At 42.8% G+C, this 18,060-nt stretch overlaps 1 protein-coding gene across 1 annotated transcript; it reads right to left on the reverse strand.

Annotated features, from left to right (window-relative positions):
* Positions 1–5,030: 5,030 nt before the first annotated feature.
* Positions 5,031–6,541, reverse strand: LOC127772493 (acid phosphatase 1-like). Its single transcript, XM_052298420.1, has 2 exons — positions 6,128–6,541; positions 5,031–5,660 (listed from the first exon to the last, which is right to left on the reverse strand). The coding sequence occupies exons 1-2, from the start codon at positions 6,472–6,474 to the stop codon at positions 5,276–5,278; spliced, it is 732 nt and encodes a 243-aa protein (XP_052154380.1). The 5' UTR covers positions 6,475–6,541; the 3' UTR covers positions 5,031–5,275.
* Positions 6,542–18,060: the final 11,519 nt, after the last annotated feature.

Genomic DNA, 18,060 nt, shown 5'->3' on the forward strand with positions numbered 1-18,060 from the left:
ATAATTGCATAAGTTTTTTGATTTTTTAAGACGAATGGTCAAAACATATATAAATGTCAACAATGTTATGCATTAAAAACCGGAGGGAGTACTTATTATCCTAAAATCATTCGTTACAAAGGACGATATGGGACCTAGGGGTCATTGTCTTGATACCAGTAAATATGAATGCATCCCTACATGGTCGTCTCTATTTAAAGATGGGAAGCCACTTGTGTCATGCCAACCACCATGCAGGCATGAAGCATTATATAAGTTTGGAAAAAGTACGAATTACCCCCGAACTATCGCGGTCGTTTGAATTACCCCCGAACCACAAAACCGGGCATTCTTCACCCCGAACTATACAAACCGGACAAATTACCCCCTCGACCCAATCCGCGGTGGTTTTGGTCTACATGGCGTACGTGTGCCAGTCCAGTCAGCACACTAATTATTAAAAAAAAGTGCGACCCACCTGTCATCCTCCTCATCCTCTCATCCTCTCTCTTCTCTCTCTCTCTTCCCCCCTCTCTCTCTCAAATGGGTCAGCGGAGGCGGCAGGGGAGGAGACGGCGGCGGCGGGCGGCGCGAGGAGGTGGACGCGGCGGCAGGGGAGGACACGGCGGCGGCGGGCGGCGCCGACCGGCGCGGGGAGGACGCGGCGGCGGCGGACGGTGCCAAGCGGTGCCGAGGAGGGGGACGCGGCGGCAGGGGAGGACACAGCGGCGGCGGGCGGCGAGGGGAGGACGCAGCGGCGGCGGGCGGCGCCGAGCAGCGCGGGGAGGACACGGCGGCTGCGTGCGGCGCCGAGGAGGGGGGATGAGGGCGGCGGCTGCGGCAGGTGACGCGGCTGCGGGCGGCGGCTGCGGCAGGTGACGAGGCGGCGGCAGGAGACGCCGAAGAGGGGGGATGAGGACGATGACGAGGATGGCGCGCACGGCGGCGGCGGCGGGGCGGGGGGAAGGGGGGAAGCCGCGCTGAGCGGCCGCTGCCACCTCCTCGGTGCCGCTCGCCGCCGCTGCGTCCTCCCCGTGGTCTACCTCTCCGGCATGGCCGCCGCAGCCAGCGCCCGAGCATCATCTCCACTCCTTCGTCGCCATCCTTGTCGTCCTCCTCCTCATCCAGCATTGCCGCCGCCTCCGCGTCACCTGCCGTAGCCGCCACCGCCGCGTCCCCCTCCTCGGTGCCGCCCGCCGCCACCGCATCCTCCCCGCGCTCCGCCACCGCCCGCACGCCGCTGCCGCGTCCTCCCTGCTGCCGCCGCTGACCCGTTTGAGAGAGAGAGGAAGAGTGAGAGAGAGAAAAGAGAGAGGATGAGGAGGATGACAGGTGGGTCCCACTTTTTTAATAATTAGTGTGCTGACTGGACTGCCACACGTACGCCACATAGACCAAAACCACCGCGGATTGAGTCTAGGGGGTAATTTGTCCGGTTTGTATAGTTCAGGGTGAAGAATGTCCGGTTTTGTGGTTCAGAGAGATAATTCAGACGACCGCGATAGTTCGGGGGGGCTAATTCGTACTTTAGGCTACATTAGGTCAAGTTGTTCTTTACGTACATAGCAAGAACATATACATAGGGGCCAACATATATATTCCCATGCATGCATGCAGCGAAAAGCAACAGTAAAATTAATTACTACACAATTAATGTGGGCAACAGTACATGTTTGTTGTTGGTGAAACAGTACGTGCAAAGAGGACGATTTGTAGGGTTTATCTGAGGTGTCAACTTTAATCAATAACGTCTACTTTTATCTGAGTACTATTTGTTAAATAACATCTCTATCTACCCTAGTCGTATTTTGACCGACCGATAAAAGATGATTTCTCCACCAGTGCATTATATGTATTTCTGCATGTACAGGTATTAAATCAATATATAAGTTTTCAAACCACTCTTTATATTACTGAAGGGTGTGTGCTCCATGCATGTCCTGTTTCTTCTCTTGATATTTAGTCAATCGATAGATATGTCTGTAAGGGAAGCTATTTTAAGCCCTCGGTGGTATGAGTCTTTGTTTAATTTCTTGGTTTGCTTATATGGGCGCGCGGTCGAGGCAATCTATCTATTATATACTAAAAGTCCATGAAATTTCTATAAGCGCTCCTAAGCCGCTACGTGTCCTCCTACAAACGCTCCAAAGATACCAAGTGGCAGTCTAAAAATCTAACCGTTGATTTTCCTTTAAATTGGTGGGTCCAATATTTTCAACCATTAGATCAAATAAAAAAATAAAATCCTCCTCTCCACACCGGTCCCCACCTCCTCTACGTTCCCCTCCTCCTCCAGTTGGTACGTAACGTACGTACTCCCTCTCTCCCCACATATCCTCTTTCCTTTCCTAATCTTCAATCTATCTATTATCTATTATCTACTAAAAGTCCATTAAACTTTCAATAAACGCTCCTAACTCGTCACATAGCACCTCTAAAAACACTCCTAAGTCGTTATGTGGCGCTTTAAAAAATTTTAGAATGCAGTGGACCCATATTTATAACCATTAGATCTATTATAAAAAAATACAATTAAATTTATCTCAAAAACTTGCATTGTATGTGCACGTATAGGTATAAAAAAACAAGTACGTCCATACTTTGATACGCGTAAAACGCTGGGCCCACATCATTCTTTTTTTTTCTTTCTCACTTATTAGATGGAAAACCAATCTGCCTATATTTATCGTCTCACTTTCCCAAAAAAAAAAAGACAAAACTTAATTACCTACGTCATATACTATGGACAAAATGATAAATCAAAAAAATATCAATATATTAATAGTAAAATCAGAAAGAAATACTAATAAGAAAAATCATAAACGCCAGCACTTATTGTTGTTAATAGTCTTTGAACTACGATTTTGTTAAAAATAATACCACACAGAAATAAGTAGTAGGCAAAAATTATAATTATTTTCATCACCTCCTCTTTTTGTCCATCCCTGTCCTTCAATGCAGGGTGTAGTGTTTACTATGCCATCATAAATATCGCAGGCATATGCATATTGTTGAGTTAAGATGGCATAAATATCGCAGGCATATGCATATTGTTGAGTTAAGATGGTGTCGGTAAAAGACCAATGTAGACAATGTATCTAAAGTGACATTCTTACTAATGTAATCCTTTGTGGGTGTGCCTATAGTGAACTAAGTGTTAAAATGGTGCTATAGGATGGTCTTCAGGTGCACTTTTACGTCAATGTGGGACCCATGTTTCAGGGCATTACATAAGAAAGCTTTTGTAGTTATCGACTTCATCCATTAGAGAGACATTTATGTCTATTTTTAACGGTGCTATCGTATTATCCGGTAGAAGTGGTATGTTTAGACTATTTATATATAGATGTGGAAATAAGTGATGGACATCGAGTTAAGCAGTGTTGATGATTTTTTAGTGTATTAATAATATACAATGCAGTTTCATTTATTAAAAATGCACATAGCTATTAAAACTATAACAATAGGGGAGTTTATATATGACCACGACAAAATGATTTTTATTTAAATATGATTTTTATTTAAATATGAGAGATATTCTTATTCTTATATTTAGTAGTATATTAAAATATTACATCTATTTTACGGCAAATATATTTCTTTTTTATTGGAAGATAATTTACATTCCCTTATAGTGTATATAATGATATATGATTTATTTTACTATTTTTTTTCTTGAACAACAAATAAGATGTCAGTGCATCTATGCGGCCTTTATTTCCAGTTTATATTTTGAAAATATTTTCTAATTTATATTCCACCCTTATAGTGTTTGAAATACAACCTATACTTGCCCGCGCGAATGCGCGGGCTACCTTCCTTGTTAAAATAAATTTTGAAAAAGAAGAGAACATATAAGGTTATTCTGCTACTTATTCAATTCCTTGAAAAGATAAAAAACTCAGACTATACGAAAAGGTTTAATAAAATTCGTAGATGGATAATGTTTACTTTATTTCTTCATGTGCAGTTTGTAGATCAAACTTACTCTTGCATATTTACGAAAGAATATTTGACAATAATCTGTCCCTATAGATGTTTGTGGAAGTACATATCTATAGTAAAATAGTCATTCTGATCTATTTTTTCCATATTAAAATATTAATAGTTCCTCAGAACATAGCACAACTCCAAAATATGATAGAATCGTAAAATGAATAAAATTTAAATTGGTGGTAAAGTCCCTTTTTATCATTCAACTTTGCTCGAAGTACAATTTTTAACCTGAACTACAAAATTGGATATATTCTTCACCACCAACATTTAAAACTATAGATATATATAACACCCTAAATTATATTTCATGGGGATCTTGATTGATAGATAGTATCTTTTCATCAGCATGAGCTTAAGGGTGAGTTTGAGGAGGAGGAGATTGAGAAGATTGGGAAGATACGTAAAACGAGGTGAGCCATTAGCGCATGATTAATTGAGTATTAACTATTTTAAATTTAAAAAATAGATTAATATGATTTTTTAAAGCAACTTTCCTATAGAAAATTTTTACAAAAAATGCACCATTTAGTAGTTTGGAAGCGTGCGCGCGGAAATCGAAACAAACTCACTCACTTTCTTCAACTGCCGAACGCAACCTAAATTAAATACTCCGTACGTTTCATGGTTATGTGTCTAATCGTAAAGAAATGAACAATAAGGGCGCAAATAGGAAGACAATCTCCATTTCAAATAAATCAACGAAACAACTGTACGCTGAGATTTTTTTTTTTGTCTGGATTAAATACTAGCTTGGAGGTGAAAAACAGACTTTGACTAAAGTTTATTTTCTAAAATTTAATTGATTTACCCTTTAAATTGCCAGTTTGCCACTTTGACTAAAGTAGAGCGCCGACTAGCTAGCTAGAATAATTTAATAATCTGAATTAAAAACCGATCGATTTATGCCATGGCGTAGTGTTACCACTCTCACCACACATTTCTCCTTCATATATACGAAAAGACAAATTCAGTCAATATTCGACATGTTTAATGAAAGGAACTTTTTGATCCATTACTCTCATTATTGATTATATATTGTCACAAATCCAAGCAGCTTGCTCAACACACGATACATCGATCAATATATGGCCAACCCATGCCAAACAAGGGTTATTACAAATTCAAATCTCACCTCTCATCAATAGCTAAGAAAGGAAATCAAGCATATGCTTCAAAGGTTAACTGCTACAACAGTTCATGAGAAGAAATCAAGTAAATATATGAAACACAGGCGAATTATGGATCATCGAGATATGGCTAGCTAGCGAAGCTAGCAATATGGCGCAGGCCGGCAGCCGAGCTAGGCGACATAGTACATGGGGTTGGGGTACTTAAAGGTACGGCAGCCCTCCGGCGAGCCGAGGATGTCGGTCCACTGGTCGCCGATGTTGCCGACGATGACATAGCCGGCGTCCACAAGCTTCTGCCGCTCATCAGTCTTGAACGCCTGTGTTGTGGTCTGAAGCCCAACCGGCTGGAACAACAGTTTCTCCCAGCTGCAGTAACCCTGAGAGAGGAGGTTGTTGGTGGTGACTGTCCTTTGGTCCTCGGTGCGGTCAGTCAGGAATACTGGCTTAACACCGAGCTGGAGCAGCCGTTGGTAGAGCCGCAGCGTCCCCTGCAGCGCCGGTGCGCTTCCCTCGGACACGTACTGGATGAAGCTTGCCTGATCATATGGTTGAACTCTGCGAACGGAATAATAATTTGGATTATTTCGAAAAGAATACTCCCTATATTTTTTAATAGATGACACCGTTGACTTTCGCCATCACGTTTGACCATTTGTTCTATTCAAAAGGTTTTTGTAAATGTTATTTATTTTGTTATGACATATTTATTATTGAAAAAAATTTAAGTACAATTTATACTTTATCATATTTGCACTATATTTTTTAATAAGACGAATAATCAAATGTTATTACAAAAGTGAATGACTTCATCTATTAAAAAAGGAGTAGTATTTAAAAGTGCTAAAACATTAATAAATGTCTAATTAAGGTGGTTAGTGGGTACACCATTTATATTAATTAGAATTTCAAATTTAGGACTCATATTTTTTTTGAGAGGGAACAATTTATTAAATTTGATGATGATATATAACTAAAAGAAACTTGGTGACCTAGGGTATAGGTATATGTGTATAAATACGTACCCGTAGCCATGGTTGGCTTGGTAGGGCAGTGTGGAGAGCGCGGTTTCGTCGACGTCGAACACCCAGATCTCCTTGCCGCTGCCGGAGAGCTTGAGGCTCTCGGCGTAGGCGATGGCCTCGTTGATCACCACGTCGGCGTCGCGGGGGTATCGATCGCCGGTGAGGTAGTCGGCGAGGTATTTGGCGCAATCCGCCGTGAACGTCTTCCAGCCGATGATGTTGTGCGCCTCAATGGCCGTCCTCACGCTGCCGCAGTACGGCGGCGGCTTCGCCTCCTGGGCGCTGCAGAAGCAGCTGCCCGCCGCCGCCACCACCGTGAGCACTAGGAGCAACCTCGCCGTCGCCATTGTTGCCGTCTCCTTTCTCTTGAGCAGTGATGAGCTGCTGTAGAGGAGAGATCGAGGAGGCTGTGAGCTTCAGCGAGGAGGGCATGGGGTTTATATAGCAGAGGAGGAAGGAGAGATCTAAGAGGGGGGTTGTCAGTTTGGGCGTCAACGTCGAGGTCGCGCGCGCCTTGCCGTACGTACTCGCGAGCTCAACATTTCACCGGCGAGATCTCCGTGCGTGCGTGCCGCCGGAGCGTACGTTGGCGTAAGTTGCGGGTTACGATCCCGTCGGATCGGATTAGGACGTTTTGCCCGGCGGATCGATCGACGCGCGCAGCGGGGTCATAACGTTGTTGTTTGCTGTAATAATGCATAGCTGCTTTGCATTTGCATATGTCCGGTGGCGATCGATCGACTCCATCCGGGGTCAAGTGTTAGAAATAATGTTGTTGTTGTAATTAATAGTAGCTGCTTTTATGGTGGGGTACTACAGTACGTACGTACTGTACTACTGTGTGCAATTAATTGATTAAGGTGTGCATGCACAACGTACCTGGGGATATGATCATGTATGATATGTACACGTACAGGACCGTGCAGTACAGTATATGTGCACTGTGATTTGTTCACTGGAGTTTGTCGAACGCGTGTGAGTTGTTTTCATGTAGCCGTACGTTTACCACCACCGAAGAAAATCAGGGTTGTAATTGGACTTTTTTCCATTGCAATGCTCTTTTTTTACTGAATGCTTATCTCTATCTCTATCTCTACTACTCCCTCCGTTTCATAATGTAAGTCATTCTAACATTTCCCACATTCATATTGATGTTAATGAATCTTGACATATATATATATCTATATAGATTTATTAACATCAATATGAATGTGCGAAATGCTAGAATGACTTACATTGTGAAACGGATGAAGTATTATATAAATTAAAGTTGTTTCCGCAAAAATTTTAGTATGTCATCCGTGTTTAAGTTAGTTTTCTAATATTTATCTTTATCTCAAATCTATTTTATACCTAAGCAAGGATTCCGTGTATTTGATTTTGTATGTCATGCATACATATGTGTCTAATCCGTTGCCGCGCACCTCTGCAGCGCCGCCGCCGCGCCACCACCGTGCCACCCGGGCCAAACCCTAACGCCGCCGCCACATTGATCTACCACCTCATGCGTTTTCTCCCCTAATTAATTGCAAAAATTGATTCCTCACTCATCCCTCATCCTTTCCCATGATTTTTCCTTTCAATTTGGCTTTAATTCATTAGATTTAATCTTCGTTTAACGGTAGTGAATGATGGCCAGTCAGTGATCTTTCCCCGGCCGTTTTTATCTTGAGTTTTATGGATTTGCTCCGAGTTTGGGAAATACTGAAAGAAGAGATCAAGTGGATCAAAAGCCCTTAATCAGTTTTAGAAGACCGAGAAATATTCAACTAGATTTGATGGAGATGATCGGCTTCGGTATTGTACGTGCACGGAACTATTTTCCGGAAGTTAAGAGAGGCAGGCAGAGCAAGGGAGGTAGGAGGCAACGCTTGTTCAATTATAATATTTATCAATACTGATCTTTCAATTTATTCCTCAGCTCTCAGTTGTTGTACCATTAGAAAAAACGCTTTTACTCGTTGTAACGCATGAGCATTTTTTCTATTAATAGAATAAGAGAGAGGGGAACAAATATGTATGTATGTTCTTTTTCCTTTGAGTTGGACCCTTGATAGCGAGTCGTTCGTAGTGATTTCGTCAACATTAGGATATACCAGTTCAATTTTTCGGAGGTACTGATAAAGATAGGGTATGCGTGTGTATTTATAGGATGAGTTGAGTACGTTATAAGCGCATGCGTTTTACTGTGTAAGTAAAAAAATGTTATGAAAAACTAGAGAACGTAACAGTCCTAGATTTTTCTATTATGACATGCTCCAATTGGCAAAAAGCCATCAGAACAGAGGTAATTGCTTATATGCCACTAGAATAATGCACTGGCGTACCTCCAAAATGCCACTGCCACTCAACAAAGTCCCTAAAATCTTGCAAAATGTAATTTCTACATTTTACTCTCCTTTCTCTGTCCGTTTCGATCGCCTTCCTCGTCGCTGGGTGAAGGACAGCGTCCGCAGGCTCTAGTGTGTCTAACAAGCATAAAAGAAAGGGGACCTGGCCGGTGATTAAACCGGGAAAAACTGGAACCAACACCCTGAGAGCTGAGTTTTGTCATGACAACCGCCTAGTGATTTGGTTTATTTAAAAGACCGCCTTCACAATTGACCGCAGATGAACCGGCTGGTTTTGGCATGACCCGACGAACCGAAGCAAACCGAGCCAGCCGGGTCAACGTGTGCAGCAACAGAACTTAAGCCACTTAGAGGCCCATGTAGCATAGCAAGAATATTTATTCGAAATAAACTCAAAAAATAGGTGGCTATGTTGAGAATCGATCCCTATTAGGTGTGATTTTGGCACTACTGAGGAGATGAACCATGTTTGCTATCTAAACATGTGAAGTATTCCTATGGTTTCAAACCGCGGTTTAACGAGCGGTTCACTGCTCAGACCAACGGACCAGTGAACTAACAGCTTGACCGATTCAATCTCCGGTCCAGTTTTTTCTACTATGCTAATAGATAGGGGTGGATATCAAGCTGGTTTGGCTCGAATGCTGCTCCAACGAGCTCATCCAGCTCGATCACAAGATAGATCTGGGCAAGGCAGGCACCAGACGCCTTCGTCTCCGAGAGCGCAGGCAAATAAGCAGGAGGAACAAGCTTGCGGCGCAAGTTGATGGTCGGCAGAGCGAGCAGGAGATCAGAACGCGCGCTGGCAAGCAGCACGTACGACGACACCTTTTTGGAGCGGTGAGCTCCACCGCGTACGGAAGCCTGTCGATCTTCTGTCGGTGGGGGGAGTACTCTCGTCGGCGGCCGGCGCCGGAGGTCATCGCCCTCCGTACCTCGCTGCCTGGCTCGGACCCCCGGATGGGAAGCTAGGATAGACGGCTGCTATGCACCTGTGCGGCTGTGCTTGCTCATGAATCGTTTGCTTGGTGGCAAGGATTTAATTAGAATATATGGGCTGCTGCAAGATGGGGCCGTGGTCACGTTGTTGTTACGTCTGATGGGCTACTAACACGTTTTATAAACATATATATTTGCCTTTATGATAGAGGGCTGCTACAAAACGGGATTCCGTTACAACAGGATAGACATATTAACTATTCTCTTGCACGAGTATCACAAGTATCAGGTCTTAGGTATCACAGGTACCGAGTAACAGGTATCGTAGGAATCGGGTACCATGTAGCTGGTACCATAACATGTATCATGTATAGGTACTGTCTCATAGAAGGGTATCCCGTTCCAACGGGATACCGTTCTCTAGGTTTTCTGTTATGATATCATCATCTCTAACGAGCTAAATCATTAGCTCAGCTCGTTACAAAATTGCAAAGGGCCGAGCCAAGCAAGCTAACGAGCTACTCTCTCTGATGTAAGACATATTTCTGTTGTCACAGCGATCACTTAACTTCCCCCATGTAAGGAAACCAAAGAACTATATATATGTATGCACCTGATAGGTACTAAGATGATTGCTTAGGCTCCAGTCAACAATTAACTTAGCACATGAAAACTACAAGTATGATAATCTCTTTTGGAAAATCCAAAAAATAAAATACACCTAACATTTTTAGATGGAGGGAGTACGAGCTTTTTCGTCCAAGTCTGCTGACAAGGGAGAATGATACAGTTGTTGAGTTTGGCGTGGATTTGACTATTGGTATGGATCAGGGTGGAGGACGGCGGTGTTGGGTAGGGGTGGCAATTTGCCCATAGGGGAGTGAAGACCTAGCGGGTACCCACCCCTACGGGGTTGGGGGCGGGGTTGCTTTTTCACTTGCGGGGCTATCGGGTTGGGGCCCTGATAATTTTCGGGTTCGGGGCCGGGGGCAGGGATAGAAAGTGACCTGCGGATCACCCGGAACCCATCAAAATTAAGAAAAAATATGTTTAGCACTTCACCCCAATGGCTAAGGCCCAATAAAAGCCCATATGCTAGCCACCTGGCCCATTTGTTCCCCTAAGCGCTACTCCCTCCGTTTCACAATGTAAGTCATTTTAGCATTTTTCATATTTATATTGATATTAATGAATCTAGACATATATATCTATCTAGATTTATTAACATCAATATAAATGTGTGGGAAATGATAGAATGACTTATATTGTGAAATGGATGAAGTAGTTATTTACACCACACGGTCAACCGACTCCACACGGTCAACCGACTCCTCCCAACTGAGCTGCCACTTTTGTTCAATACAGCCGGCTCGCTTCCTCTCGACTCTCGAGTTCCAACTCCTCCTAATGCAGCAATTAGCTTTATGTACGGTATGTTTTCATTTGTACTGCTCGTGAGTGGATAAGGCAAATGGAAGCTTGATTAGAGCTTGATTACTTTGTACTGTAGAATTGTAGAATAGATATGAAGTTTTCATTTCCCTTATCCACTCACGAGCAGCCAAGCACCCGCTCCTTCTCCCTCTCCTTCTCCCTTATCCACTAGCGAGGAAGACAGCAGCGGCGGCGCCCTCCCCACAGGTGAGTGGCGACACGCTATACTCTTCCTCGCGAGCGGCGGTGCCCTCTCCCGTGTGGCTGGCAACTGGCCTCAACATAGCGGCGGTGGTGGCTCCATGCATGGACGACACCGGTGGCGATTCCATGCGACGACGGCTAGCTTCTCCCTAGCGGCGGGACGGTGGCGGCTTGCGACACACCTCTACCCAGCAACTCAACGGCTCGACGGCGACGGTGTTGGTGGTCTCAACCTTGCTAGATCCACACGGTGGTGAGTAGAAGCTGATTTCGTGGATTTGTAGTTGTTAGATTGGATAATTCAATCTTTGATGTGGATGATTCATTTTGTTATTCGATGTGGATGATTCAGTTTGTTCTTCTATGTCAAATGATTTGGGGCTACATGGATTTATTTTTTTATATATGTCAAATGATATTGGACGGCAATTGCAAGCAACTCGAAGCATCCATCGGCTTGATGCGAGCCGATGCATCGAACTTATTTTTTTTTCCTTGCGTGCACCTGAAGGTGTCTGTTGTAGAACCGGCAACAATGGTTTGAATCATCGGTACCGTCTCTGTGGTGCTGATTGAAAAATCCGGCATTCAAGTGTGGTTCTCAACTGGCAGCTATTAGCATTTTATGTAGTAGTGACACTAACCTACATAATTTTTTTAATAATTGATAGTTCAAACTAGTAATGTTTGATTTAATACTAAGCTAATTACATAAAACTGTAAGTGATATGGAATCACTAGTACAGAATTTATTTTTCCGTGCGGTCAAACTCTATTTTTCCGTGCGGAGTTAGCGCCCGTCTGCACCTAGGGGTCTACGAAAATCAATATTTTCACGTGCGGGCAGCAAAACCGTACAGGATAATCATTTTAAGTGGACCGCCACGGGATAATCGATTATCCAGTGCGGTCAAGTTATACCGCCCGCACGCAAAAAAGAAACACAAAATAAAATAAAATAAAATAAAATAAACCTAACCCTAACCCTAGAATCACCCGCCGCCGCTCCCCTCGTTGTCGCGCCGCCACCACACCCGGCCACCGCAACCCGTCGGTGAGCCCACCCGTCGTCGTTGCTGTCATCGCACCGCCGCCGCCGCCACCCTCGAGCCCGCTGCTCCCGGCTGCCGCCGTCGAGCCCGCCCGCCGCCGCCACCGTCACGCCAGCTGCCACTGCCGCCGGATCCGCACGGATCCGAGTGGGGGATGGCCACCGACGCCACCGCTGGATACGGGCACTAGCCGGTGGCCATTGCCCCTCGCTGCCGCGCCCGAGCCATTCGCCGCAGGGCCACTCACTGCCACCGTGCCGCTCACCGCCACGTCACCTCCCGCCCGTTCTGGCCCGGCCGCCGCCTCGTCGGCGGTGTCGTCGAGCCGGCCACCTCCCGCGGAGCGGAGAGGAGAGGAGAAGAGAAAGAGATGGAAAAATAGATAGAGAGGAGGAAAGTGTGAGAGAGAATGGAGTGAACATAAAAAAGGAATGTAAGGGAGAGAAGGTGTGAAAATTTTGAAGTGAGTGAGAGGGAGAGGTATTCTCGCATACGGTCTACTTAATGTGCACGCACGCAAAAATTGATTTTTCCGTACGGTCTTCGTAAGGAGCTGCATAAGATAATGGGAATTATCCCATGCAGTCGGATTAATATGCCCGCTCGGGATAATGTATTTTCCCGTACGGGCGAGTGGCGATAGCCCAATGCCGATCGTCCGGTTTTTTCAGACGGCACCACTTATAATCCGCCTAAAATATACCAGGGCCGACGTCCATGAATTTTTTTTTTGTACTAGCGAATGGATGGACTAACATTTTGTATTTAAAAATGTGTCGGCAACGGCCGGGGCGGCTTGGCCGATAAGCTACGGTCACTGTACTTAGCTTCTCGATCTTTCTTTTTTTTTTTTTCCCCACGAAATTCTACCATGCACATTAACTCATATCAGCATCGTCATTAAGTACTAACCAATCGGTAGGTCCTTGCTAGGAGAACGTACGTTGTAGCTTTCTTGTCCTTTTGAAATGCCTAATGAAGGAGTATGCTACACATATAAGCGTGTTAATTGTGTTTGGTTAAGCATGGGCCAATGACGATCTTCGTGTTGGATTGGAGCAGTATGAGAGATCTGATGGACTTAATGGAGCATAAATGAGAAGTAGAGAGGAGTGCGTGCACATATATAGCTGTATGGTACCATGTATCATGGTAGCTACTGTGCATGTAACTAGCGAAAGATTTTGCATGTACTCCCTCCGTTTCGAAATATTTGACGCCGTTGACTTTTTAGCACATGTTTGACCGTTCGTCTTATTTAAAAAAATTTAAGTAATTATTAATCCTTTTCCTATCATTTGATTCATTGTTAAATATATTTTTATGTAGGCATATAATTTTACATATTTCACAAAAGTTTTTAAATAAGACGAACGGTCAAACATGTGCTAAAAAATTAACGGTGTAAAACATTTCGAAATGAAGGGAGTATCATGGTAGTTCCAGGTTCTACATAAGGTTTTGCACTAGCGAAAGATTGTGCAGGGGTGTTTGGTTGCTTGCATCACTTAGCCACGTCAAACTTTTAAAATTAGGTAGGTGTTTGTTTTACTGCTTAACTGTGCCACATCACCCTTTCTTACCCTTAGGACCCGCATGTCACACTCTCAAATTAATTTGTAGCTAACCATGCCACACTTGTGATCAACATAGTACTATTTCTTATCTACATGTGTCACTATGACACAACTGACCTAAATGACCTAAACTTAATTATGATAAGATTAGACATCAACCAGACAACCCCGTATTCATGTATATATGCATGAATTAATGTGCTTGCTTGCACTAGAGAAAGCATTTCAAATAATAGACGCTAGCAGTAATGCATTCGTCTAATTCCACATCACATTGATGTACACATATTCCTGAAATTATATATCTGTACCTAGCAGGCGCATGTAGGATTTTGATATGGGGATACAGAGTTAATGAAGCATTGCCCAATAAGAAAAATAAAGCTTCTTGACTGTGGAAATGAAGTGCTAATTGTCGTTACTTATTCTAAATAAAAATATTTCATATAGAAAAATTATACTCCCTCCACTCCATAATATATATAAGGCACAAATACTTTTTCCAGATGTTTTATAATATAAGATGTGCATGCATTTATGTAATTAATTAGCACATTTTCTCCACTAAGGCCCTGTTTAGATTCCAACTTTTTTCTTCAAACTTTCAACTTTTCTGTCACATTGAACTTTACTACACACATAAACTTCCAACTTTTTCGTTGCATCGTTCCAATTTCTTCAAACTTCCAATTTTGGCATGGAACTAAACACAACCTAAATTATTATTCTTTAAAATCCTCCACCTTCAACTTCTCTAAATCTATTGAGTGCATTCATTATATATTAAGGTGATTCAAACTAGGAGGTGATAATAATTGTTTCTTAGTCTTTGGGTTAAGGGTGGTTGTGTGTTATATTTTGGAATGGAGGGAGTAGCGTATCTATAAACAAATTATAAGTAATACTGTTGGAAAGGATGATCTTGACATAAGAATATAATAATGATTGCTTTCACCTAACTGATCTATATATATAAATATATACCTAGCAAGTATATTAACTAATTCGATATAAATATATATCTTGCATTAATTTGTCCTATATATGGGTCGATTCTATTCATATATATAATGTTTTTCCACATATTTCTATGTTGAAATTGTCATATATATGTTGATTCCATCCAAGTGCTAATAACAAGTGGGTGAAACATCATTCGTTACATGTCCTAAATCATTCATTACAGAGATATATTAAAAAAAAAAGAAAAACAGATATATATGGGACGAGGTCAACGTCGGGATAGTAAATACACATGCATCCGTACTCTAAATTCGAAGCGACGGGAAGCCACATATATATGTCGGGCTAACCACCATGCAAATAAGCATGGACCACTCAATGGCTGCAACCCCTGCATGTACGTATAACACAATATACCAAGTCATGTTGTTCTATACTACGTACGTACAATGCAAAATCAACAACTGAAGACTAGCTATAAATCTTCGTTTCAAGTTATAAGACTTTTGGAGCATTAATATTGCCCACATTTATATAGATGTTAATTAATTAATCTAGACACACATGTGTTTAGATTCACTAACATATATATATATATATATGAATGTTGACAATGCTAGAAAGTCTTATAATATAAAATGGAGGAAGTAGCATATTAATCCTCAGGCATGCATGTAACGAAAACACTGAAAAATTGAGCTACATTATTTTCGTTTCTTGTCCTGATATTTAGTCACAGAATAGTTAGTATATGTTTGCAAGGGAAACTTATTATGCCTACGAGTCCTCGTTTGTCGCATGTGATGTAAGTAATAAAAACTGTTTTGATGAAAATAGAGAACATAAATGATCGTGTTATATATTATTAGAAAAACAAGAAAACAGACTAGAATGCACAAATAAGGTTCAATACGTCAAATTCGTACTTGGATTTATTACTTTAATTCCATCATGTGTAGTTACTTATAGATCAAATTTGATTCTGCATGTTTATGGAACAATATGTGAACAATATTCTGTCCTCACATGTTTGTGGAAAGAATATATCATGATAAAAAATAGTCTATCTTATATATTTTGTTTCCTTAATTATTTATTACTTCCTTCGTTTCACAATGTAAGACTTTCTAGTATTACCTCTATTCATTTAGATGTTAATGAATCTAAACATATGTATATGTCTAGATTCATTAGTATCTAAATGTATGTGGGCAATGCTAGAAAGTCTTACATTGTGAAACGGAGGGAGTACTCTCTTACTACTACAAAACCTCTAATCAATGCCAGCTAATAGGTGCAAATTCATTTAAAACCGGCACTTATAAACTTTTTCCCATCTCCGCAGTATGGAAAAACATAGAGCCAACACTTTTGATTACTATAGGTGCCAGTTCTAAAGGAAAAAGTGCCAGTTATACATGGATTTTGTATGGGTACTGGGTCAACCGAGCAAATAACAAAATCGCTCCAGCTGACCTTATCCACAGTCTAACCTTACCTACTCCTTACCCACTCCTCCTGTCCCTGTCCCTCCTTCTTCCTCCTCCTCTGCCACCCCTCCCTTTATTCTTCTCCTCCTCCTCGTCCTCCTTCTCATTCTTCTAGCGTCGTCCTTCCCCTCTATCTCCCATCGAAACCCTCGGACGCCACCGCAAGGTGCTCCTATCACCCATCCGCTGCAACAACACTCACCGCCCCCGCCGCAGCGACCCCTCCACTTGTACTGAGCCGCAACACCATCGGATCCATCGCCCGCCCGTCTTCGATGACAAAGGTGAGATCTAGGTGTTAGTGGTGGTGGCGGCACAAAGTCGGATCATGGGTTAGGGTTTGGATTGCTCGGCCTCCCTTTCCTCCTACCCCCAACCTCTCCTATATCTTCCTCACCCCTCTCAATCTCTCACTCTATCTTCCTCTCCTTCGCCGGAAGCACCCCTCTCCAACCGATCTCCTTTCGCCCGCTGGATGTAGCAACGACGACGAAGGGGCGACAGCGACACCCGCTGGATGGGGGTGACCCGATAGAAGAAAGGAGGGGCGACGACGGACGACGCGGCTCCCCTCAACTTTTCCTCGATAGCTTGGTCTGCGGATCTACTGGCGTGGAGGTGGGGGCCACCAGATCTAGCCACCTCGGACCTTGAAGATGGTTTGGGAGGTACGACCGATTTGATAACTGAAAAAGGTACCGGTAGACTCTATTTTCTTGTGAGGATAAAGGTATTCAGGCAACCGATTCTGGCAAAAAAGTAGGGGAGTGTAATCACACAAGTGTATAGGTGAGGACAGACAAAAGGCACATAGCCATTCTGCTCTGGCGACAGCGGGTTCGAGGTGCGAGGAGTGAGCGGCTGGATGTGTTTGTTGATGTTTACTCATGTTTATTCTTGTGATTGTTGATGTTTATTCATGTTTTTGTGTTGATCTTGATGATCTAGATGTGTTGTTCATTTGTTGAAATAAGTAGATGTGCTCATCTTCATTTTAGGGGATTTGGGGCATCATTTGGGGATCTGGGGTACGATGAATCACCTCGATTTGAGCCGGTCAAGGACTGGATTTTCTTTTTTCTTTTTGCTCCTGGAAAACCAACGGTGTCGGTTGTACACTTAGAACCGGCACCTACACTAATGGGAAAATGTACTCCTAAATTGGTGTTGGTTGGAAAAAAAATGCACCTATAAGGGATTCCAAACCAGCACCTTTGGGGGTGCTCTGTATAGTACTTCCATTCTAAAATATAAGGCACATACTAACGCAAAGACAACCAAAGAATTTAATCAGCTCTACGGTTGGATCACCTCCTTGCATAAAAGTAATGTAATTGGGATGCCGATTTGATGGTAGAGGATTTAAAACAATTGAGAGGAGAAAGAGGTGATAGTTAATAAATGCATGCATGCACGCTTTAAATTATGATACATGGAAAAAGAGTAGTTGTGTATTGTATTATGGATGAGGGGAGTAATAGTTTCTTGATACCATATGTTGGATATATATCACAACTCCAAAATTGATAATATCCTAAAATGAATGGACTTTAAATTGCAACTGGAGCTAGGATCCGGTTAAGCTAAAGTAGAGCCGGCTAGTATAAATTAAAAACTTTGCTAGAGACGAGTCATATTTTTATCCTTTTCCAAGTACCTTTCCGCTCTCATCACCTTTTCTCCTTCCTGTATATCACAAAGCTCTCGGTGACCGGCCTAGTCAACAACATAAGGGAGGAGATCAAAACGTGGGCCCTACATGGGGCAAGGAATTTGGCCGGCCACTTGGTTACCCTGGTCGCTAGCCTGGGTTTCGAGATCTAGTTGTAGATTTTAATTTCTTGCTCCTTTTTTTCTTTTGTATAGTTTTCTCATGCTCTATTCAATTAAATGTATTGGCGCTCGTCGATTCGTTCAACAATA

Source organism: Oryza glaberrima, chromosome 5 (assembly GCF_000147395.1).
Source record: "Oryza glaberrima chromosome 5, OglaRS2, whole genome shotgun sequence".
In the NCBI taxonomy this organism is placed as follows: domain Eukaryota; kingdom Viridiplantae; phylum Streptophyta; class Magnoliopsida; order Poales; family Poaceae; genus Oryza; species Oryza glaberrima.